Source organism: Nilaparvata lugens, chromosome Y (genome assembly GCF_014356525.2).
Source record: "Nilaparvata lugens isolate BPH chromosome Y, ASM1435652v1, whole genome shotgun sequence".
Classification (NCBI taxonomy): Eukaryota; Metazoa; Arthropoda; class Insecta; order Hemiptera; family Delphacidae; genus Nilaparvata; species Nilaparvata lugens.
Window position 1 is genome coordinate 5,415,700 of NC_052519.1, and position 26,547 is coordinate 5,442,246.

Here is a 26,547-nt window from a genome sequence, read left to right on the forward strand (position 1 = left end):
GAGTATGTGTGAAATCATACATGTATATACTGATATTATTAGTTCAAACTTACAATATTATAAAAATTATACGTTGAATATTTAGATAATAACAAGGTCTAGGCACGAGGCAAGCATACATGTTTCTCATGAATAAACAAATGCCCTCATTCAACAAAAAATGTACATCATGCCCACAGAGATCTTAGGCTCATATTACACCGAGACACCATTATTGAGGCTGACGCTCCCTCACTCCTTTACTGTTGGTGTGCAATTGAGTCACGGGGCATCAGCTGTTGTGCAGTTATTGGACCAAGGACACCAGTTGAGACACTAGTCGGGATATCTTTGGGTCATCAAGATCTGATGTCTGGAGTGGATGCCTCAAGTGACGTCCCTGGCCTGAACAACTGGGAGCCCGGTCCCACAAGGTGTCAAACTAACAATCCCATAACAGACAAACTTCAATAAATAACAACTAATGTCCCTCAGATCGTTAGGACACCAAGAGTGTCACCCTCACTTCTGGTGTCTCACTGGAGTCTTAGGCTCTACTCACACTTACGCGACACAGGTAAAGAAGAGACTTGACTCTAGTCAAGAGCATGTGTTTTCAAATGGTGACAGTGGCGGAGACTAGAATCGACTGGTCTGAGTGTCACTATTTGGAAACACATGCTCTCGACTAGAGTCGAGTCTTTTCTCGACCTGAAACGCCTAAGTGTGAGTTGAGCCCTAGTGTAATAAGATCCTATATTAATGAAACTGTAAATTAGTAAAATTGACACAAATTTTTGATCAGAAAACTCTACTAGACTAGCTTATGTAGGCTCCATCAAGCACAAAATAATCTTGAACAATATGTGGTTATTATGTGAAATTGTAATTTTGAAGCACTTACATATTTCTTATTGAAAGGAACAGTGGCCCAGAGTTCACCCAGCTTTTTACTAGTTTGTGAGAAATCTGTAAAAAACGATAAATCATTTTTTATACAGAAGTTGTACAAAGTTGTTCTTATACCCAGAGAAAAAGTTAAGCAAATCAAGGCTTAAGCAAAACCGATGAAACAAACATGTTGTCAAACCTAAGGCAAACTAAAGAAAAAGAGTAAAATTTGGTCAATTTCAGATTCCACTCATATGAGCACTGTATAGAAGTTTCGTATCGTAGCTTTACCCGTCAATTTTCAAATCAAATCAATTTATTTTCCACATTGCATTACAAAAAAATGTAAAATTTTATAAATTCAATTATAAATAAAATACATAAATTGGAATAGAAAATGATACATTATTACATTAATGCTAGTATATAGATGGCATGGAATTCCTCCAAGAAGACTATACATCTGTGAATGGGGGAGAGTTCTTGTATGAAAATAGAGTAACATGTATCTTTCTTTATCTGTGCTATGAACTATTAACTTTATGTTTTATAAAATCTATATAAATAAATGTAACTGCTGTTTATAGTTTATTAAAAAAAATGCGTTATCAATAGCAGAGCAGAGTTGAATATAAATTTACAAGTGGGAGAGCAAGGGAACCTAAGACCAGCAATGAAGCGAAAAGTTATATTTTAATTAAATTGAGCTGGTAAGTTATACTAGATGTACGGCAAATGGAGCAGTTCCTCAGTTCCAATCCAGCCTATTCCAAAAAGCCACACGACCAACCTACTTTTATACACCACGTCGCTGCAATCCTCAGCCTCCCTGATAACGTCCGACAAATTCCTATAGATAATTTGAGCTAGGTAGTATGGTGATTTGAGTTCTATTCCATGCATTAATCTAGGTGTTGAATATCCATGGTTGTTCCTGAGTCGTGTTTGATACTTGTGTTGTACATTAGCAAATAGGTTTATTTTCCTTATATATGTGAGAATTGTTTTTATAAATAACTGTCTTAGATTGAGCACAGGGAAGTCCGAGAATAGCAGCAGCCTGGGGTACCTGGATTCTTTTATCAGAATAGTTTTCATTATTGAGCGTTTAGTGACGGCCATCGGCTCCAGGCAAGCAGATGAAACACCTCCCCAAACTATTATGCCATATTATTAAACTATTATTTCAACTCAACAATATCTCATATGAGTCAATATCTCAACAATCAAACCTGGTAAAGCCACGAAACTGCAGTCTAGTGCTCAAATGAAAAGTGGAATTGACAATATTTAACAGTGTTTCAACTCATTGAAGAGTTATCATCACCATCCATATCATCAGAGTATTCACAACCAATACAAAATTGGCAGGAACAAGAACTAATTCAGAAACAAAACAAGGATATAGAGAGAAAATAGGATGAATAAATCTGGATTGTTGGGTATAAATACAATATTTTTCAAAGATGTGCATCATAGAGAAAAATAGGAAATTGGATATATTTTATTTGGAAACGAGAAAATTTGAAGTAAAAATGTTACCTAGTTCTGGATTGGCTCTCATCAGTTCCTGCCTTATCTCTTTCGCCCACAACATATACGCAGTGAATCTTGTTTTCTATAAAAGACAAAGTCAAGTTATGTAAACGAATTTCATGAACATTTATTTCAAAAACAATACTATGACATTACATTCTATTATTACTGATGACAAAAATGAATTTCGAAGTGATTCATAGCTACTGTACTTAACAATGAACTTCAGTTTTTCCAATGAACAAAGTAACTTAATGAGTGATGAGAATCAACATAGATAGTATTATTGCAATGGATGGAAAGAATGATCATGTTCATTTTTTGAGCTCAAGGCGCACTAGTGAGTCTCTTGATCACCAGAAAAATCTGGTGTGGCGCACTCACACAACTTTCCTTGCCGCTATGAAAATTGATCACCTGACGCTAGTGTTCACGCGCATCTAAAGTCTACCATTCAAAGATCTGAGCCAGCTGGTGACAGGACAATAACGCTGGAGACACACGAGGTCTGCTATCTCTTCATAGTGGATGATTTAATAGAATCAACAGTTTGCAATTGAATAATCACATTTTCTCGAATTTAGAGCTTAGTTTCAAATTTAGGTGAAAATGTTACTTAACATTAATTGTATATTTTCATGCTCAATTTTTTCCACTTGAATTTTTTTGTTTAAATTGTATCTGAAGCCTGATAATTAGGAATCCTAAAATCAAACTTTGCATAGATGGGGCTGAGCTGAAATTTTTACAGATATGGGACTTGTAACAGTTGATAGAGCTTATCAAAATATTTATTTTATTAGGTATTAAATATTATTTATTTTAGGTATAAATTTTGATCAAAATCGTTGGAGTCGTTTTCGAGAAAATCACCAAAAACCCTGTTTTTGACAACATTTTTGCGATTTTAGCCGCCATCTTGAATGGCATTCAATCGAAATTGTTCGTGTCGGATCCTTATATTGTAAGGACCTTGAGTTCCAAATTTCAAGTCATTCCGTTTATTGGGAGATGAGATATCGTGTACACAGACACACACACACACACACACACACACACACACACACACACACACACACACACACACACACACACACATACAGACCAATACCCAAAAACCACTTTTTTGGACACAAGGGACCTTGAAACGTATAGAAATTTAGAAAATGAGGTACCTTAATTTTTTTTGGAAAGCAATACTTTCCTCACATATGGTAATAGGGCATAATAGGGTTATGTCATAGGGCAAGGAAAGTAATAATATCGAGTGACCTGGCTGGCTCAGATTTGGTGTCAGAGTTTTCAGGTCGCAACTGATCAATTTCAGCCCTCTGACATAACCTAACGACTGCTTTTTAGGCAGCCAGCATTGGATGAATGGGTAGCATTGATGTCATTCATTATTATAAGGAATTCTAATAGTTTGAAGTAAACTCACTATAAGCTACAGTAACTATATTATTCATTCATTTATTCATTTTACAATAAGTACATTATCAAAATGATAGGGAGAGGAAAAATAAGGTAACCTTGTGTTATTCCTCTCCCAAATTTAGATAACATATAGTCCGAAAAAGGTGAAGACTTGTAGTTCTTCAATTCACAAAATTTATAGTCATCAAGTACCTATTTTCACAAAGTGGATTTCAAATTTAGATGCTTCAAAACTAAACATAGAAGAAATATTTCACATCTTATTATAAATTAAATAGGAATCATATCTATAATCATTTTCATTTCATTTATTTCATATAATCATATCTATTATAACTAAAATAGGAAATATATACATATTAAAAATATAATTTTGAAGAATTACCGAAAAACAAAGTTTAATTATTCTAAAAGCATAGCTGATCTTATTGGGTAATAGCTACTGTAACTATAACTAAAATAGAAATATATACATATTAAAAATATATTTTGAAGAATTACCGAAAAACAAAGTTTTATTATTCTAAAAGCATAGCTGATCTTATTGGGTATATAGCTACTGTAACTATACTAAAATAGGAAATATACATATTAAAAATATATTTTGAAGAATTACCGAAAAACAAAGTTTTATTATTCTAAAAGCATAGCTGATCTTATTGGGTAATATAGCTACTGTAACTATACTAAAATAGGAAATATACATATTAAAAATATATTTTGAAGAATTACCGAAAAACAAAGTTTTATTATTCTAAAAGCATAGCTGATCTTATTGGGTATATAGCTACTGTAACTATACTAAAATAGGAAATATACATATTAAAAATATAATTTTGAAGAATTACCGAAAAACAAGTTTTATTATTCTAAAAGCATAGCTGATCTTATTGGGTAATAGCTACTGTAACTATACTAAAATAGGAAATATATACATATAAAAATATAATTTTGAAGATTACCGAAAAACAAAGTTTTATTATTCTAAAAGCATAGCTGATCTATTGGGTAATATAGCTACTGTACTATAACTAAAATAGAAATATATACATATAAAAATATAATTTTGAAGAATTACCGAAAAACAAGTTTTATTATTCTAAAAGCATAGCTGATCTTATGGGTAATATAGCTACTGTAACTATACTAAAATAGGAAATATACATATTAAAAATATATTTTGAAGAATTACCGAAAAACAAAGTTTTATTATTCTAAAAGCATAGCTGATCTTATTGGTAATATAGCTACTGTACTATAACTAAAATAGGAATATATACATATTAAAAATATAATTTTGAAGAATTACCGAAAAACAAAGTTTTATTATTCTAAAAGCATAGCTGATCTTATTGGGTAATAGCTACTGTAACTATACTAAAATAGGAAATATATACATATTAAAAATATAATTTTGAAGATTACCGAAAAACAAGTTTTATTATTCTAAAAGCATAGCTGATCTATTGGGTAATATAGCTACTGTAACTATAACTAAAATAGGAATATATACATATTAAAAATATATTTTGAAGAATTACCGAAAAACAAAGTTTTATTATTCTAAAAGCATAGCTGATCTTATTGGGTAATATAGCTACTGTAACTATAGCGAGATTCACCTGTAGCCTTACAAAGTTTTTTTTAGTGCACTATCGATATTTTATCGATTCGATATTTTAATCGATATTTACTATCACTATCGATTATTTTAGTTGTAACAAGTTCTCTGATTAACAAACACTATCATAGTTTATATTGCAAGATTAATTTTAAACCTAACTCACAGTTTTCAACAGCATTGTTCATCGAATATATAAAAGAAACAATAGAAAATGCATTTTACAAATTTTAGCAAGGCGTGACGTTACTGGAAAGCATGCAGAGTTGACTAAATTGATCCAATCACCTACTTCCAAAATAATTATTATTAAACGAAAATCCCGATTAAATGCTGTAAATCACCCCCAAGACTTCTGCTACTGAAATATTGACAACAGGGTATACAGCTAGATGGAAATTCGATGAGCGCTACTATACTAAAAGTATTTGTCAGCCCGAGAATCGAACACAGTACCTCCTAATTGCCGGTCAGGAATGCTTACCCTCACACCAAACTGCCAATCTCTGGATAGCAGAGCTCATTTCATTTTACTTCCAAAATATTTATTGATCCAATCACGTAATAATCACTCTCGTTGGAATATTTTAAAATACGGTATTTAAATATTTCATAATAAAACTTTTTAAATTAATATTTAGAATTATTTATAACTCGATTACTCACCCCTTTATCCTTGCGCTGGGCCTTCATTCTGTCCACTATTTTTCCATCACGAATCACGAGTTTCTTCTTAGTTGACTTTTCCGACATGTACAACGATTGAGCCTAATAAAAATTGATGACAATATTATCAGGAAAAAATTTCAATTCATCAACTGTAAAATTACAGATTTGCTCGAAATGATGTGGTTTGGTTAGCATAATTATAATATATTGTAGTGCATTCTAGTGCATTGTAGTGTTTGAATAATATATAATACTTAAGAAGAAAAAAATAATATCGAGTAACGTGGCTGGCTCATGTCTGGTGTCAAGAGTTTTCATGTCACATCTAATCTTTTTCAGGGCCTCTGACGTGACCTAACGAATATTTTTAGGCAGCCAGGACCGACAACTTAACGTGTCCATCCAAAACACGGGAGTGGCACGAGAAAAATATTATCTTGCCAGGGCCTCTGAATTATAAAGTCAGCATCTTACCCACTCCACTACGGCCACTCCACTCAAGGAGATAATCCTATTCAATCTATTTTGAAACATTTCCAGCGACTTTTCATAAGTATTTCGATTCATTCTTCATCAAATATTATGTCGATATCTACTGAAAATGAATACTTATTTATTGTAATAAATTGAATTGAATCATTCTGAAATGCTTCTAGAAACAAGCAGCTTGAAATAGATTTAGCATCAATAGACTCTATGTTGAAATAGACAGGAAACTTGCCTGCAGAAACCTGTATCATGAATATTTAGAAGTCACACATAAGAGAACCAATAATTGATATCAATAAATAGACGTGCACACATTGGAAAACTTTTCAAAATCAACTAAAAAAGAGAATTTCTAGTGAGTGGGATCCTTCTAGTCACCTCTCTACCCAGGACATTCTGTGAAATTCTATGAAACAGATCCAAAACAAGTTCTAGTGAATGGGACCCTTCCATTCAGCTCTTTCTGTGAAAATTCTATGAAACAGGTCCAAAACAAGTCTGAATTTTAACAAATGAATTTCAAACAATAATTTGAGTGAGATGTTATGAAGTTTTGGCAACTTACTGAACCATGAACTGGAGAGCCGGTATCCACAGAGTCAGGTGCAATTCTTTGAAATCCTTCTCCTCCTTGATCCAACCCAATGCTTTCATCCAGGTCTTCTTCATCTCCTGGGCTACCTGATATATAACAAAAAGTTCAAAAATGCAAATTAACTTTTAAATAAAATGCAAAATTGTAATATCCCCATAGTTGCTTAAATTTCCCTGATGTTGATTCTAATATTCATTCATTCATTGACAGGCGTACATATAGATCATGATCATAAAATCGCTTCACTTATATGGGCTACTTTATTCAAATGAATTTAACCGATATAAAACTTGTAGTACTTTTTTATTAAGAAAATTCAACGACTAGTTTCGACCTACTTTGGTCATTTTTAAATTAATATTGCCAAGTACATTTTCAAGTTACATTCTAACTTGAAAATTGTCAAAGTAGGTCAAAACTAGTTGTTAAAATGTTTTAATAAAGGGTACTACAAGTTTTATATCGATTTAATTAATTTGAATAAAGTAGCCCATATAAGTGAATAAGTGATTTTATGATCATGATCTACATGTAGGCCTACGCCTTAGTACACAAGTTTTATATTGTTTTAATTAATCATGATAATGTTAACATTTCAATAACCTCCTTGACTTGTTCAAGAATACTTCCTACAAAACAAAAATAACTTATTTATAATCTTCCTATAATATATGAACGGAAAGAATTGTCTTATACACGTACGGGATAGGAAATTCACGAATGACGCATCATCACGTCTGAAATTCTCAATTTATCAAGGACGGTTATAGGCCTATTTTAATCAAGATTTTAGTAGGTCAAGTTTTTAATTAAACCCTTGCGGAGCACGAGTTACCTGCTAGTTTACAATCATATGAATAAGTTACCATACATATGAAGAATGAATACCTACTAAATCTGAATACCTACATTAACAATAAAACAAGAAATACGAAATTCATTGATAGTAGATTGCATTAATAACACATTCTATTGAAATCATAATATGAGAATCAATTTTTGTCAAAAAAATCATTTTAATTAACTATTGAAAATAATAAGAATAACTTACCCATTGAATCCATGCTAGACAGATCGTCCTCATCATGTGGAAAATTATCCATTTCTGGATCAGAGTCTGAAAGCATTTCTTCCTTGAAGTTCGGTGCTTCATCTTCCTGTCAACCAATATCAAAACTAATTGTATGAAAACCAGTCTTATGCGACTGTATTATTTTTATCCACATAAAACAGGATTGTATTATTGATTTCAACTGGATTTCAAACCAGAGGCAGGTCAAATCTCAGAATTGATTCTCACCAATATGCGAGTACCCATAGGAATTGGAGAAACATATCCATCAAGTTAATCAATGAGCTTGCCCCTGAAGTAAGACTTTTGAGTATCTCACTATTCAAATCACACATAAAAGGATTACTTATAAAAATATAATTTTGAAGAATTACCGAAAAACAAAGTTTTATTATTCTAAAAGCATAGCTGATCTTATTGGGTAATATAGCTACTGTAACTATAGCGAGATTCACCTGTAGCCTTACAAAGTTTTTTTTAGTGCACTATCGATATTTTAATCGATATTTACTATCACTATCGATTATTTTAGTTGTAACAAGTTCTCTGATTAACAAACACTATCATAGTTTATATTGCAAGATTAATTTTAAACCTAACTCACAGTTTTCAACAGCATTGTTCATCGAATATATAAAAAGAAACAATAGAAAATGCATTTTACAAATTTTAGCAAGGCGTGACGTTACTGGAAAGCATGCAGAGTTGACTAAATTGATCCAATCACCTACTTCCAAAATAATAATTATTAAACGAAAATCCCAATTAAATGCTGTAAATCACCCCCAAGACTTCTGCTACTGAAATATTGACAACAGGGTATACAGCTAGATGGAAATTCGATGAGCGCTACTATACTAAAAGTATTTGTCAGCCCGAGAATCGAACACAGTACCTCCTAATTGCCGGTCAGGAATGCTTACCCTCACACCAAACTGCCAATCTCTGGATAGCAGAGCTCATTTCATTTTACTTCCAAAATATTTATTGATCCAATCACGTAATAATCACTCTCGTTGGAATATTTTAAAATACGGTATTTAAATATTTCATAATAAAACTTTTTAAATTACATATTAAAAATAATTTTGAAGAATTACCGAAAAACAAAGTTTTATTATTCTAAAAGCATAGCTGATCTTATGGGTAATATAGCTACTGTAACTATAACTAAAATAGGAAATATACATATTAAAAATATATTTTGAAGAATTACCGAAAAACAAGTTTTATTATTCTAAAAGCATAGCTGATCTTATTGGGTAATATAGCTACTGTAACTATAACTAAAATAGGAAATATATACATATTAAAAATATAATTTTGAAGAATTACCGAAAAACAAAGTTTTATTATTCTAAAAGCATAGCTGATCTTATTGGGTAATATAGCTACTGTAACTATAACTAAAATAGGAAATATACATATTAAAAATATATTTTGAAGAATTACCGAAAAACAAAGTTTTATTATTCTAAAAGCATAGCTGATCTTATTGGTAATATAGCTACTGTAACTATAACTAAAATAGGAAATATATACATATTAAAAATATATTTTGAAGAATTACCGAAAAACAAGTTTTATTATTCTAAAAGCATAGCTGATCTTATTGGTAATATAGCTACTGTAACTATAACTAAAATAGGAAATATATACATATTAAAAATATAATTTTGAAGAATTACCGAAAAACAAAGTTTTATTATTCTAAAAGCATAGCTGATCTTATTGGGTAATATAGCTACTGTAACTATAACTAAAATAGGAAATATATACATATTAAAAATATAATTTTGAAGAATTACCGAAAAACAAAGTTTTATTATTCTAAAAGCATAGCTGATCTTATTGGGTAATATAGCTACTGTAACTATAACTAAAATAGGAAATATATACATATTAAAAATATAATTTTGAAGAATTACCGAAAAACAAGTTTTATTATTCTAAAAGCATAGCTGATCTTATTGGGTAATATAGCTACTGTAACTATAACTAAAATAGGAAATATATACATATTAAAAATATAATTTTGAAGAATTACCGAAAAACAAAGTTTTATTATTCTAAAAGCATAGCTGATCTTATTGGGTAATATAGCTACTGTAACTATAGCGAGATTCACCTGTAGCCTTACAAAGTTTTTTTTAGTGCACTATCGATATTTACTATCACTATCGATTATTTTAGTTGTAACAAGTTCTCTGATTAACAAACACTATCATAGTTTATATTGCAAGATTAATTTTAAACCTAACTCACAGTTTTCAACAGCATTGTTCATCGAATATATAAAAAGAAACAATAGAAAATGCATTTTACAAATTTTAGCAAGGCGTGACGTTACTGGAAAGCATGCAGAGTTGACTAAATTGATCCAATCACCTACTTCCAAAATAATTATTATTAAACGAAAATCCCGATTAAATGCTGTAAATCACCCCCAAGACTTCTGCTACTGAAAATATTGACAACAGGGTATACAGCTAGATGGAAATTCGATGAGCGCTACTATACTAAAAGTATTTGTCAGCCCGAGAATCGAACACAGTACCTCCTAATTGCCGGTCAGGAATGCTTACCCTCACACCAAACTGCCAATCTCTGGATAGCAGAGCTCATTTCATTTTACTTCCAAAATATTTATTGATCCAATCACGTAATAATCACTCTCGTTGGAATATTTTAAAATACGGTATTTAAATATTTCATAATAAAACTTTTTAAATTAAATATTTAGAATTATTTATAACTCGATTACTCACCCCTTTATCCTTGCGCTGGGCCTTCATTCTGTCCACTATTTTTCCATCACGAATCACGAGTTTCTTCTTAGTTGACTTTTCCGACATGTACAACGATTGAGCCTAATAAAAATTGATGACAATATTATCAGGAAAAAATTTCAATTCATCAACTGTAAAATTACAGATTTGCTCGAAATGATGTGGTTTGGTTAGCATAATTATAATATATTGTAGTGCATTCTAGTGCATTGTAGTGTTTGAATAATATATAATACTTAAGAAGAAAAAAATAATATCGAGTAACGTGGCTGGCTCATGTCTGGTGTCAAGAGTTTTCATGTCATATCTAATCTTTTTCAGGGCCTCTGACGTGACCTAACGAATATTTTTAGGCAGCCAGGACCGACAACTTAACGTGTCCATCCAAAACACGGGAGTGGCACGAGAAAAATATTATCTTGCCAGGGCCTCTGAATTATAAAGTCAGCATCTTACCCACTCCACTACGGCCACTCCACTCAAGGAGATAATCCTATTCAATCTATTTTGAAACATTTCCAGCGACTTTTCATAAGTATTTCGATTCATTCTTCATCAAATATTATGTCGATATCTACTGAAAATGAATACTTATTTATTGTAATAAATTGAATTGAATCATTCTGAAATGCTTCTAGAAACAAGCAGCTTGAAATAGATTTAGCATCAATAGACTCTATGTTGAAATAGACAGGAAACTTGCCTGCAGAAACCTGTATCATGAATATTTAGAAGTCACACATAAGAGAACCAATAATTGATATCAATAAATAGACGTGCACACATTGGAAAACTTTTCAAAATCAACTAAAAAAGAGAATTTCTAGTGAGTGGGATCCTTCTAGTCACCTCTCTACCCAGGACATTTTGTGAGATTCTATGAAACAGATCCAAAACAAGTTTGAATTTCAATGGATGAATTTTGAACAATAAATTGAGTGAGATGTTATGAAGTTTTGGCAACTTACTGAACCATGAACTGGAGAGCCGGTATCCACAGAGTCAGGTGCAATTCTTTGAAATCCTTCTCCTCCTTGATCCAACCCAATGCTTTCATCCAGGTCTTCTTCATCTCCTGGGCTACCTGATATATAACAAAAAGTTCAAAAATGCAAATTAACTTTAAATAAATGCAAAATTGTAATATCCCCATAGTTGCTTAAATTTCCCTGATGTTGATTCTAATATTCATTCATTCATTGACAGGCGTACATATAGATCATGATCATAAAATCGCTTCACTTATATGGGCTACTTTATTCAAATGAATTTAACCGATATAAAACTTGTAGTACTTTTTTATTAAGAAAATTCAACGACTAGTTTTGACCTACTTTGGTCATTTTTAAATTAATATTGCCAAGTACATTTTCAAGTTACATTCTAACTTGAAAATTGTCAAAGTAGGTCAAAACTAGTTGTTAAAATGTTTTAATAAAAGGGTACTACAAGTTTTATATCGATTTAATTAATTTGAATAAAGTAGCCCATATAAGTGAATAAGTGATTTTATGATCATGATCTACATGTAGGCCTACGCCTTAGTACACAAGTTTTATATTGTTTTAATTAATCATGATAATGTTAACATTTCAATAACCTCCTTGACTTGTTCAAGAATACTTCCTACAAAACAAAAATAACTTATTTATAATCTTCCTATAATATATGAACGGAAAGAATTGTCTTATACACGTACGGGATAGGAAATTCACGAATGACGCATCATCACGTCTGAAATTCTCAATTTATCAAGGACGGTTGTAGGCCTATTTTAATCAAGATTTTAGTAGGCCAAGTTTTTAATTAAACCCTTGCGGAGCACGAGTTACCTGCTAGTTTACAATCATATGAATAAGTTACCATACATATGAAGAATGAATACCAAATCTGAATACCTACATTAACAATAAAACAAGAAATACGAAATTCATTGATAGTAGATTGCATTAATATCACATTCAATTAAAATCATACTATGTGAATCAATTTTTGTCAAAAAAATCATTTTAATTAACTATTGAAAATAATAGGAATAGCTTACCCATTGAATCCATGCTAGACAGATCGTCCTCATCATGTGGAAAATTATCCATTTCTGGATCAGAGTCTGAAAGCATTTCTTCCTTGAAGTTCGGTGCTTCATCTTCCTGTCAACCAATATCAAAACTAATTGTATGAAAACCAGTCTTATGCGACTGTATTATTTTTATCCACATAAAACAGGATTGTATTATTGATTTCAACTGGATTTCAAACCAGAGGCAGGTCAAATCTCAGAATTGATTCTCACCAATATGCGAGTACCCATAGGAATTGGAGAAACATATCCATCAAGTTAATCAATGAGCTTGCCCCTGAAGTAAGACTTTTGAGTATCTCACTATTCAAATCACACATAAAAGGATTACTTATAGAAACATGTCTTTATTCCGTTGGAGAATTTTTTTGAATAGCATCTGTTCAACTGTAACAGCTTTGTTGTGACTTGTGTTGGACCACTACCTCCGTAAATACGGAAGTAGTGGTTGGACCACGTTTTAATAACTACTATTTATCAATTACTGCTGTTTATTACTATTTGCCAATTTTGTTGTACAAATTTTTCGTTGACGGTAAGATAAATCAATGTAATGTATTTTGATCATTTGAAAATTAGACACTTTAATACATACTTATTATGGAGAATTGACTCACCTCTTCTGAATGATGGAACTGTTCTATTTTGACGGCATGAGCCGCGGGTCTACCAACGGGATAGCCTGGAAAATGTAAGATTACATTTTTTGAGTATGAAGAAAGCTTAAAAAATAAGATAAGATAGGGAAATACATATAGATGGTTCAGGGGATAAAAAAATGATTTTGAACAATGATGAAAAGTACAAAGGAAGGAGAAAGATTTTCAAAGCCAAAGCAGACAAATAACAATATAGTGTAGGGAACTTTAATGTAGTAAAAAGAAAGAGGAAAAGTTCTATACTATTTAATGTATTGGAAATGTCATTAATTATTTGTTGATAAAAACCTAAGTTATAAATCAACATTAAAATGAAGATAATGTGAAACTCAAGCTTTAAAAACAAGTATTTAGTATGGTTGAAAAATCAAAGTAGAACAAGACTACGCCAAGTTTGAAACTTATAATTCTAATTAAAGACTATTTCAAACTCGGCATGGATTCATATAACTTGGCAGTGTGCAGGAGGAAGGCGGAAATGCTACATTTTCACTTGACTGCTGCCAAGTAGGAATTATTTGGAAACAAATCGATAATTATGCTAAAATGTAGTGATTTCAATGAACTTACTTGGAGGTGGATCAAATTTGTCACTTTTGCGTCGGTATTTATCGATTTCATCAGGAGATTCGAAGTCGGTGAGCTTTGAAGATTTCTTGCGTACTCTGCCAGATCTTGATATGCCAGTTACTTCCAGTTCTGAAAACAAAAATGTCTGATTTTTGACATTTTATAGTATAAAACGTGATAATGTTGATCAGCGTTATTATAAAACAATATATTTTCTAGATCAATACACAATAACCAGTTTAAAAAAGTATCAAGAGCATAATAAATGTTATTAGTTCCCAACCAATTCTGCAAACATCAGTAATATAATTCTACAAAATATAATTTTTCTCCAGCTGGGTACACACTCAACAGATATTGACAGAGATGTGTTCAAGAGATTCAGGGAAAAACCCTTCAAAAATTATGATTAGCCCATTGTAGCTGTGAGAACATTGTTTGTCCAAAGATAATAACAGCTGCTCAAACTGTTTCAACAAACATCTTACATGAGTAGACCCTTCTTTATATTGTAACTGTACTTACTATGCTATTTGATAGCAGACGCGTCCAGAACAATGATGATAATCCTCTGACCTGCATTCTACGAATTGCACTAATAATTTTATGAAGCATTAGTTTACGTAGTTATTTGGAACACTCCCAATATGAGTTAATTCTAATTCAGTTGACATACAATACATATGAAGCCAAAACGAATTATTCATTTCAGACAGACTCATCCCTTGTGTTATGGTTTAGTATTTCGAGCTAATAGGTAAGCCAGTTACACACACATCGATTTTTGGACGTACGATTTTTTGCCGTCGGCTTATAAATTCTATTAAATCAAACTGAGATGTTTGTCAAGTTCCGTTTAATCCATTAGAATTAATAAGGACGGAAAAAAATCGAAAGTCCAAAATTCTATGTGTATTTAACTGGCTTCAGAGAGCGTTCTTGTTTCATTACGTAATGTTGATTTCACTGTGTCCAGACAACTAATACGATTTACTTAATGAAAATGTTCCTTGGTTTTAAGTTCGGATGCAATTATTGCAATCAACAACTCCTTATGAATTCATAAAACCAAGACACAAATAATATCAATTGTATGATGTCTTTCATCAGCGGCTCTATAGTGAGGTCCACGTTATAATGACAGTGGATAAGGATAGGAGAATGGCGTTGCCGATTCTCTGCCTTTATTAATTATGTTTCTACATTGTCAAAAACATAATTGGCATCGTTGTGGAGTTAGAAAAGGATAGTACTACCGGCTTTGTCGAATGATAGACAGGGATAGCAACACCAAAGTTAATCAAATACTGTCATTATAACGTGGACCTTACCGGTACTATAGTAAGAATGTAGTTGATGATTTTGGACATTTCACATGAATTTAGTAAAATATATTCTAGAATTCTAGCGAGTTTAGAAGATTCTAGAAAAAGTCCTGATTCTAGATTATATAACTTACAAAAAAGTATAAATATAGCCAAAATATTAATAGATGTGTTAAGCTGTGTCCACTCTGAACAAATTTTCGACATACATGTTTGTAGAGGGGCTCAGGGAAAACGTCCCTTTTAAAAAGTTTGGACAATCATTGTTTGTCAAACAAAAAATTACTGATCTTCCAAAAATTTTCAGTGTTTGCTGTGAAACATAGAAACCTGATCTCCCCACTTACAAATATTTTGTTTGGTGACGCGTCCACACTGGCCACGGGCAAACATAATAAAATTTGCCTAAACTGTTTCAACAAACATGTTTGTCGAACATTTGCTCAGTATGAACCCAGCTTTATAGAACATGGAATATCTACAATATTTCATGGTATCAGCTCTATGGTTGCAAGTGTCATGTTACTACACTTATTAGGAAGAAAGTCACTTATAATATGATAACTATAAAGCAAATTGAAGACTGGGAAAACAAAGAAGGCATGTTATTGACGGCCAGGACTTATCATTATAATGTCACTTCCACCAATTTCCCGTTAACAAACATTATGTCTAAATGGAAAGTGACGTAATGAAAAGCACTGGCCGCCAATTACATGTCGTTTCTACTTTCCTCGTCTATAAGTCACTTATTTTCAAGATTCATCTTCTTGTTATTCTTCAAAAAGAAATTTGTTAAGTAACAATATAAAAGAAAAAGAGACAAGAGTATAAATCAAAATTTATTCATTTTCTGTAGTAAAAATGGCGAACAGTTTTAAAATTTTTAGTCACACAATTACAGCTGAAATCCCAATAGGCTTGAGCTAATTGAGGTATTACAATTGACTCTAATATTACTCCAATTTGTTTCAAGCCACTCAGCTTCTCAACTGTCATCGAGTAAACATCTATTTATATAGGCTAGTTGCGTTACTGATAATGATAAAACAATAATTTCCTTGTAATGTACAATAAATGTACTTGTAATGTGCAAGTCTTGTAAAGTCAAGACTTGATCTACAATCGACTAAACACCTGCCTTGCCAGATTGTGCAAAATTTAGACTTCAGAAAGCTCATGTGATGTTCAATATCACTTTTCTGGCGTTAGCCATGAAAAAGTCGCGATTTCACACAACCAGACAACGACGCAATTCTGTCGGCTAAAAGCGGATTCCAATATATCAATATCAGTTATTGACGGTCCAGTGAAAAAATAATTCCTATATTTTAAAATCTGACTATTCCAACTCAGACAAGCCAAGCAAGTAGGAAAAGTCCTATTAGAACTTATGGAAATAATACTATCACTATACCAGACACAGATAGGCCTTCTGTGGGAACCAGCTTTAAGGCTGTGCAAAGGCTAAACATAGACTTTCTACTCGTGATATTTTTCAAAGTTTGTCGATCTGTATATCATTAAGCTATCAAAATGAAAAAGTTTTCTCAGGAAAATATTTTTTTCCGATCATTACTTTTTGAGATATGAGCGCCTAAAGTTTAAATTTTTGGGTCAGAACATTTCAAATTCGGTAAGAGATAAATCCATGAAAATTAGAGGATAGATTCTTCATGGTATTGTTGATGTAGTAGAACAAATTTTTTTAGAAAATCTCAATTTTTAAGATAGTTAGTAAATTGACTAAAAATAACTTTTAGTTGAGTTATTTTTGGTAAACTGAATAACTTTTACTTAGAACTTATGGAAATAATACTATCACTATACCAGACACAGATAGGCCTTCTGTGGGAACCAGCTTTAAGGCTGTGCAAAGGCTAAACATAGACTTTCTACTCGTGATATTTTTCAAAGTTTGTCGATCTGTATATCATTAAGCTATCAAAATGAAAAAGTTTTCTCAGGAAAATATTTTTTTCCGATCATTACTTTTTGAGATATGAGCGCCTAAAGTTTAAATTTTTGGGTCAGAACATTTCAAATTCGGTAAGAGATAAATCCATGAAAATTAGAGGATAGATTCTTCATGGTATTGTTGATGTAGTAGAACAAATTTTTTTAGAAAATCTCAATTTTTAAGATAGTTAGTAAATTGACTAAAAATAACTTTTAGTTGAGTTATTTTTGGTAAACTGAATAACTTTTTCAAAAATTGATATTTTTAGAAAATTTTTGTTCTACTAAATCAACAATACCATGAAGAATCCATCCTCTGAATCTCATGGATTTATATCGTACCGAATTTAAAATGTTCAGTCCCAAAAATTTAAACTTCAGGCGCTCTAATCTCGAAAATTAATGATTGGAAAAAAATGTTCTCCTAAGAAAACTTTTTTATTTTGATAGCTTGATGATATACAAATCGAAAATTTTTGAAAAATATCACGAGTAGAAAGTTTATTATTTTTTAGCCTTTGCACAGCCTAAAGGTCAAAATCTAAACTTGGTCATTCAGATTTAGTGTTTACTTTATTTACACTAGTAAAATAAAACTTTTCATTCAAATTCAGTTATAATCACAACGTAACACTTGATTGAAAATTTTCCTATTCGAAAGCGTCCTATTGATATCACTATCACCACTTTGCGTCCCCTTTTTGAATAGCTTCTGATCACACCAAATTCAAGATCAGGATACTCCACTTGAAGGACCAAATTCACCAAAACGAAAACTTGGTTCAAGCGCCAGTTGATTATAAATAAACAAAAAATCATATTGCAAAACCAATTCAAATTCATACGACTTAGAACCAACTGCCGTTCAAACCTAGTTATCGTTTTTGCTGAGTTTGGACCTAAGTGCACTAGTACTATTAATATTAAAATATCGATACTGGATGGTAAAATATCAATACTATCAATATTTTAATACAGATGTACCTGGGGCATTCAAAGTAAACTGAGTTCCTGTTTTGGACGATGTCACTGAATCTGTTCACTGAGCCTCCTCTTCCTCGAAATCATCATCCTGAATCCATCCGTCATCGAAGGACAGGAACCTCCGCTTGATGGCGGTGTTCATGTAAGGCAGCAGGGCCCACTCGGTGTCAGAGGCCGCAGCCGTGTCAATCATACCCAGCTTGATCTCGTACAGACGCAGCATGAACCGAGGTCCAACCTCCGTCAGCTCAATGTCTTTTCCGTTCACCTGCAAACAAAAACGAGGAAAATTGGATTAGGTCTAGTTCATTTTTTGTAACACATTTATTTCTTATAGATATAAAAAAGGTTGACAAATTTACGACAGAAGTTTGTGACCTCAAGGTGCATTTTCGTTTGTGCGTAAATTTCCGCAGTCGACGACAGCAAGCATGGTTGACATCCATATTGTTTAAATTTTAAGTGTGCTAAAACAGCTGATCAAATATCTTTTCATTATTTTTGTGTCTATTATTCACGAATAAAAATATTTATAATAATATTAACATATTGCCATTTGAAAATATTGAAAAGTATGAACTCAACCTCCCCGATTAAAAAAATAATTGAACAGGATAATAATCCTGTAGGTTATTTAGACAAATTAAAATCTACCCAATCTGAAATCCTCACCCTGTCGTGGTCGACGACTGCATTTACTCATAAACGAAAACCCAGCCTAAAGTGGTCACTAGACGGTAAATATTATTGTAAAATATAGTACCTAAATTGTCCTAATACCAATGGCCATAGAGTCTATGAAGTGTTTACTACAGCTGTGTGGCTGTTACGTTTACAAGAAAGTATTGACATTGTACAAATAATATTGACTGTCTAGGAATTAATTACGCACATCTTCACATTAAAAACTGGTATACATTTGTGCTGGTAGAATGCTTGCTACCGGTAGCATTGGACTGCCCAATAAAATAGAGCTGAGATGAATTGAATAGAATTAAAAAAGTTTCAGTGGACAAAATAAAGTGCATTTGTAAATTTTTGTAGTCATAGAGTAGCCTAGTCATTACAGTTTTAAAACTGTGATGTGGGCTTTTAGTAATTTATTTGAATAGAGCATTCATTGAATGTCTTTACCGTTTCAAAAATTGAGATTTGTGAAATTTGAAAATGATTTATAGAAAGTTCCTACATCTATGAAATGAAGCGGATAATGTAAGATCGTCTAAATCCTATACTATTAAACGAGAAATTTCTGTTTAGATGTTTTGATGTTTATATATTTGTATTTCACCGGATCTCGAAAACGGCTCTAACGATTCTCACGAAATTCAGAACTTATAGTATGTTTATAATATAAAAATTCGATTGCACTAGTTCTCATCCCTGGGGAAACTCGCTGAAGGACATTAAAAGAATTTATTCATCCTTGGAAAAACAGCTGATAATTTCGTCGTCTGTTGATGATGGAAGTGAGTGAGCGAGTGCATGTGTGTGGGACTCAGACAAAATTATGACTCAGCTGTTGAACTTTTGTACCTAATTCAATCAGGTACTTAGTGGCAGTTGTACAAAAGCCGGTTTAATTTTAATCCTGATTAATTCCAGTAGAACCAATCAGATAAGCTATCTTTTTGAGATGGTCTTCTGTGATTTGGTTCTCGTGAAATTAATCAGGATTAATTTAACATGCTTTTGTGAGAGAAATTTTTGCATTCCTCTGCGAATTAATCTCAATCAACTGTGATTAGATAGAACCTTTCTATATGAACTATGAATATTTATTATAATTTCTTCTTTCTTAATAATTTTTATATGCTTTTGTAGGTACCCCAGAGCGGAGCTCGGTGCCCCGATATTTATCATAAATTGGAACAGGTTGTCACTGATGTTGTGTTGTTGGTAGTATTTACTTTTTAACATTACAGGAGTGAATAATAACACAAGTCGAACAAAATGTATCTTCAAATGGTTTGGTTTTTGGAATAAAGATATCATCTGAACAAGTACATTTTGTAAATTATATCTATTAATACTAAATATCGGGGCACCAAGCTTTGCTCGTTATTTATTCATTGATAAACAGAACTCAATTCTTTGAAATGATTGGGGAAGGACTAACAGGCACAGCCAAAAACTGTTTCTTCCTCGAATTTTGATTTATTCACTACAAAATATTTATAGTTGGAATATTTAATATTCCAAAAAGTAGGTTATGTTTCATAGACTTGAATCCAAGTGAAATTTTCAGTCCAAATATTTCAAAACATAAAAGTTCTAATTTAGATTGTTTACATACCAAATAATTGAATAACAAAATAACACTCACTAATCACTGTAAAATAATGATTAACTTTCAATATTATGATATATACCATCTCATGTCAACAAATCAGATTACTGTATTTTGATCGAGTCAATTAAAATTTTTAGATTTCTCGCGAGATACGATGAGCTAATTGATTACACAGCTGATCTCCCACACAGGCACACGCATCTTCTGTTATCGACAGACGACGAAATCATCATCTGTTTTTCCAAGGATGAATTATCCTTTTCATGTCCTTCAGGGAGTTTTCTCAGGGATGAGACCTAGTGCAATCGAATTTTGATATCATAAACCTACTATATTCCGAATTTCGTGAAAATCGTTAGAGCCGTTTCCGATATCCGTTGAACATAAATAACCATATAACCAGATAGCCAGATAACCAGATAGCCAGATAACCAGATATAAAATTAAAAAATACAAACAGATATACAGAAATTGCTCGCTTAATTTAACAACGCTTAATATATCGCTTAAGTTGGATAACAACTTATAGTCCAGTCAAATGGTCGTTTTTCAGGAAACAGCCCCGAAAGAATTTTTTTCGATGGTTCTATCTGTATTTTGGTGCGCTAAATTCTAATCTGAAATTTGCTCACACGCCAGAGGGCGACTTCACCCCCAAAATTTTGGACTTTTTTTAGGTTTTCCATTTAATCTCGAGAACCTTGAATTTATCGAGATAGAGCATTCTCTATATAATATTAAAGATAATAAAATTTTATTTCCAATGAATTGACTGGTCGCGCAGTACTACTTTTTGGATTTTTTATCTGAAGTGTTCCACAAGATACACAACTTTGAATGTGCGAGATATTTTCCCCATTTTCACAGTCTCGCATATGCAACGTTGCGTATCTTGTGGAACACTTCAGATAAAACATCCAGAAAGTAGTCGAGGTTGTGATGAATTTTCTCCTCTTTTCACTCCCATGTTTCACTCTTTTACTTCTGTTTTCAATGCCGTTAAAAAGTTACAGCCAATTGAATGATGATCTTTATTTTCTAATTTTTCTTGCGATTTTACTGTTATTAAAGAGTCTCTAAAATGAGTACAATACATGATAGGTTGCGATTGGTCTTAAATGAGAGAAAATTTCATGCTCTATAAGCTGAGTTGCCATAAATTGATCTTGCATCACTGTTTATATCGAAGAACTGTCGAGACTGTAGAAATGAGAAAAATATCGAAAGTTTCTTGATTTTTTGAATTAAACGTATCTTACTTCACGATTATATTTTTACAAAAATCATTCATCTCACATAAAAGAGGAGATTCTTTTAGTTTGCGATGTTGTTTATAATTGCATTCCCATTTCAGAGACATTAATATCATCATAAAACGCATTCGAAATTAAAATAATTATTAGATTAAAATGTACATTACAATTTAACTTATCATTGTGCTTTTAAGAAAATTAGGTTGCAACAGCAAGGAAACTCAAACACAGGACCATTAAAATTGATGTCTAAGTTCTACTCATTGTTTCAGTATATTAATTTAAAATGCTGTTTTCATAGATGGCCTAGATAGGCTAGCTAAACTAAGATAGATTGAGTTGATCGAGTTTGAGTGAACAGAATTAAAACTTGAATTGGTTCTTAATGTAATTCTTCAGGGAATTAATTATTTTTTGTTTACAATAAACCAGCAGTTCATTGGTTATTTTAATAACTCATTCGTCGTTTGTGTGTTTAGAGCTGTAGCCTACTCTGATAGGTACAGTACTGTAATAGGAGAGGAAAAGCGATTGAGAAATTTCTCAAAAAATGATGATAAGACTTAATTACTTTTACATTTAGTTGCACTGTGCAATAGTAAAAGAGTATAAATGAAAAATAGTAGGTACTCAGTTTAAACAAAAAACCAGATTTGATTCCAGCTTTAGATTTACTAATATTAAGCTGCTGGGCGTTTCACACCAAAGTTAAATAGGCCTATTGTACGAAGTTTTAAAAATTTAATCCTTATTTTATCAGATTGAACGGAACTTGACAAACACATATGTTCATCATGTGTATGATAAGCTATTATGTTCAATCTATGAGGATTAAGTTATTAACATTTTGTTAATACAACTACTGTATTAACACGCACAACTACTGTAGTTAACAGTCACATCATATTATGTGCGCTGGATTAATATAAAAGTAAAAGCGCTCATTCTTGATCCAACAAGTCTGTGCAATTTAGTAGATACTCATAATAGCAAGTCCACAACTAAAATAAACATAAAAATATGGTAATATATCTACCCTACATACTATTAAACGAGCAACTTCTGTTAATATGTTTAGATGCTCATATGTTTGTATATCTTTTTTTTTTTGTGTAGTTGAGAAGTTGATATAGTGGTAATTATTCATATTGAATGAAAAAGACTAAGAAATTGTCAAAAAACCACTGATTTATTGATAATTAGAAAGACCGGTTTCGGTTATTACACCATTGTCAATCTCTGATAAACAGTCTGATAATCTCTGTTTATCAGAGATTGACAATGGTGTAATAACCGAAACCGGTCTTTCTAATTATCAATAAATCAGTGGTTTTTTGACAATTTCTTAGTCTTTTTCATTCAATATGTTTGTATTTCACCGGATCTCGAAAACGGCTCTAACGATTCTCACGAAATTCAGAACATAGTAAGGTTTATAATATAAAGATTGGATTGCACTAGGTGTCATCCCTGGGAAAACTCGTTGAAGGAAATAAAAAGGATAATTATTATTCATATCCTTGGAAAAACAGCTGATAATAATTATTTCGTCGTCTGTTGGTGATGGAAGTGAGTGAGTGGGACTGTGTCAAAATTATGACTCAGCTGTTGAACTTTTGTAATCATTCAATCAGGTACTTAGTGCTAGCGGTTGCAAAAAAGCCGGGTTATTTTCAATCCTGATTAATTCCAGTGGATCCATCTTTTTGAAATGGTCTTCTCTGATTTGGTTCACGTGAAGTTAATCAGGATTAAAATTTAACCGGCTTTTGTGCAACTGGGCCTTTGTGAGGGAAATTTTTGCATTCCTCTGGGAATAATCTTAATTTACTGTGATTAGATAAAACATTTCTGTATAAATGTTATTATAATTTCTTCTTTCGTAATTTTTTAATGCTTTTGTACTCCAGAACGAACTCGTTCCCCGATATTATATAAAAACGAAATGGCACTCACTGACTGGCTGACTGACTCACGCACTCGCAGAACTAAAATTCTACCTTTAATCTAATCTAATCTAGCTTTATCGAGAACAAATGAACAGAAAATGTTCAAATTCAGTACAGAAGCTAAGCTAGGGTGTAATAATGTTGTGTTAGAAGGAATTTAAAATAACGCCAAAGATACGCCCAAAATCTGCATTTTCCAGCGGTTTTTTGCGCTTTCTCAGCTTTATCGAGAACAAATGCACAGAAAATGTTCAAATTTACTACAGAAGCTCAGCTGGGGGGAATAATGTTAAGCTCAGCTGGGGGGAATAATGTTGTCTTAGAAGGAATTTGAAATAACGCCAAAGATACGGTACGCCCAAAATTAGCGGTTTTTTTTTCGTTTCTCTGTTCTTTCATCAAGTAATAGACAGAAAATGTTCAAATTTGATACAGAGGTTTAGGTAGGGTCTAAAAATTTTGTGACTTTATTATTTCATCAAAGATACGCCCAAAATCAACGTTTTTCTCAGCTTTTCTGCATTTTCTCAGTACTTTGACTTTCTGATGGAATGAGGCATGCTCAAATGAAAAATGCAGGCGAGCAAATCTCATTTTTGGACGATCCAGTCGGGGGTCCAGGGGGCGGAGCCCCCTTGCTAGACGGAATATGTCGAGCGAAGCGAGCCCGACGGCTAGTCATAATATAATATTATGATGTAAATTACGGTACTAGTGAGTTTATTCTATTTGCGGGACCTGATGTTATAACTAGGTATACAGGGCCGCCTCGAGGTTAATAGGCGCCCGGGGCGAGATTTTGATATGCGCCCCCCAAGTATAGCGCGGTGAGGTAGTATTTAAAAGTAAAGCTACATTGCTCTTCCAGGAGGAGAACTTCCATTATGGGCTGCATCCTCTCCTTGATAATCATGCTATAGATTTTGTAAGCAGTAGCAAGCTGATTCCTCTATAGTTGTCACAGGAACTTCTTAGTCCAGTTAATATAGACATAAAGAAGGAGGTATTCTTGCAATTTATATTGTAGTTATGATTTTTAAATATATTTTTTGGATACATGAGAGAAGACCGGAACAAATAGTCCAGAACCTCGTATTTTCAGCTAATTTTCCAGTTTTCAGCTTTTTCTGCCAAATCCAGTGATCTGACGGAAAAATTTGCTCCAGCCATTGTTTAGATTATAAAATGAGATCATTCGCAACTATGTATCTCCAATAAGTACTGAGTTATGATTTTTAAAAAAATGAGTGAAATTCAAAGAAAAAATCAACCTGTATCCTGATCTTAGATTTTAGAGCACAAAAATACGTCCAGAGGGACTTTGAATTATACATTTAACAAATTGGTAAAAATCAGAAGATATTGTTTATGAAAAATTAAAACTCATCAGAATTAATTATTTTGTCTTTAAATTTTACTCATTTTTGAAAAATCATAACTCAGTACTTATTGGAGATGGATATAGATAGTTGCGAATGATCTCATTTTATTCAGAATTTTATAATCTAAAACAAAGGCTGGAGCAAATTTGTACATCCGATTACTGGATTTGGCAGAAATAGCTGAAAACTGAACTGACAATACGAGGTTTTTGGGTGACTCTGTATCTAGCACAAGAAAATTTTGCATGAAGAATTTGGTTCTGGACTTTTCTCATGTATCCAAATAGTATTATATTGAAAATCTGGTGAGGCGCACTCACACAACTTTCCTTGCCGTTATGAAAATTGATCTACGCTAGTGTTCTCGGGCATCCCAAGTCTACTATTCAAATACATGAGACAGCTGGTGATAGGACAATAACGCTGGAGACACGCGAGGTCTGCTACTTCGTAGTGAATGATTTAATAGAAACAACAGTTGCCAACAGTTTGCAATTTAATAATCACATTTTCTCGAATTTCAAGCTTATTTTCAATTTTAGGTGAACATGTTACTGGACATTTATCGTAGAGATTTTCATGCTCAATCTTTTCCACTTGAAATTTGTTGTTTGAATTGTGTATGAAGGCTGATAATTGAGAATCTAAAGTTAAACTTTGCATAGATGGGGCGGAGCTCCTGAAATTTTTACAGACTTTTTGCAGTTGATAGAGCTTATCAATGACTATTTCAGGTACCTATGAATTTGTTCAAAATCGTTGGAGCCGTTTTCGATAAAATCGCGAAAAACCCTGTTTTTGACAACATTTTAGCCGCCATATTGGATTGCATTTGATCGAAATTGTTCGTGTCGGATCCTTATAGTGTAAAGACCTTACGTTCCAAATTTCAAGTCATTCCTTTAACTGGGAGATGAGATATCGTGTACACAGACGCACATACACTCATATACACACACACACACACACACACACAACACACACACACACACACACACACACACACACACACACACAC

At 32.4% G+C, this 26,547-nt stretch overlaps 2 protein-coding genes across 2 annotated transcripts in view; both read right to left on the reverse strand.

The window, feature by feature from the left end:
- Positions 1 to 802: 802 nt before the first annotated feature.
- On the reverse strand, positions 803 to 8,395 carry LOC120355260 (FACT complex subunit Ssrp1-like). The gene is made up of 5 exons (XM_039443606.1): positions 8,266 to 8,395; positions 7,185 to 7,300; positions 6,128 to 6,229; positions 2,413 to 2,488; positions 803 to 948 (listed from the first exon to the last, which is right to left on the reverse strand). The coding sequence occupies exons 1-5, from the start codon at positions 8,339 to 8,341 to the stop codon at positions 818 to 820; spliced, it is 501 nt and encodes a 166-aa protein (XP_039299540.1). The 5' UTR covers positions 8,342 to 8,395; the 3' UTR covers positions 803 to 817.
- Positions 8,396 to 10,159: 1,764 nt separating this feature from the next.
- Positions 10,160 to 26,547, reverse strand: part of LOC111063318 — an 87,429-nt gene continuing 71,041 nt past the window's right edge. Inside the window, exons 2-9 of the mRNA XM_039443432.1 lie at positions 18,712 to 18,920; positions 14,668 to 14,672; positions 14,385 to 14,513; positions 13,773 to 13,837; positions 13,120 to 13,225; positions 12,044 to 12,159; positions 11,055 to 11,156; positions 10,160 to 10,165 (exon numbers count right to left, since the gene is read on the reverse strand). Of these exons, the coding sequence (XP_039299366.1) occupies positions 10,160 to 10,165; positions 11,055 to 11,156; positions 12,044 to 12,159; positions 13,120 to 13,225; positions 13,773 to 13,837; positions 14,385 to 14,513; positions 14,668 to 14,672; positions 18,712 to 18,920 (738 nt within the window). The remainder of the gene's footprint in view (positions 10,166 to 11,054; positions 11,157 to 12,043; positions 12,160 to 13,119; positions 13,226 to 13,772; positions 13,838 to 14,384; positions 14,514 to 14,667; positions 14,673 to 18,711; positions 18,921 to 26,547) is intronic.

What these genes read in the sequence shown, in the direction of transcription:
- LOC120355260 (XM_039443606.1), bottom strand. Translation starts at nt 8,341, where the DNA reads ATGCTTTCAGACTCTGATCCAGAAATGGATAATTTTCCACATGATGAG. An exon ending in GTCTAGCATGGATTCAATGG is followed by an intron (nt 7,301 to 8,265) that starts GTAAGTTATTCT and finishes GTTATATATCAG; the next exon opens with GTAGCCCAGGAGATGAAGAA. An exon ending in GCTCTCCAGTTCATGGTTCA is followed by an intron (nt 6,230 to 7,184) that starts GTAAGTTGCCAA and finishes AATTTTTATTAG; the next exon opens with GCTCAATCGTTGTACATGTC.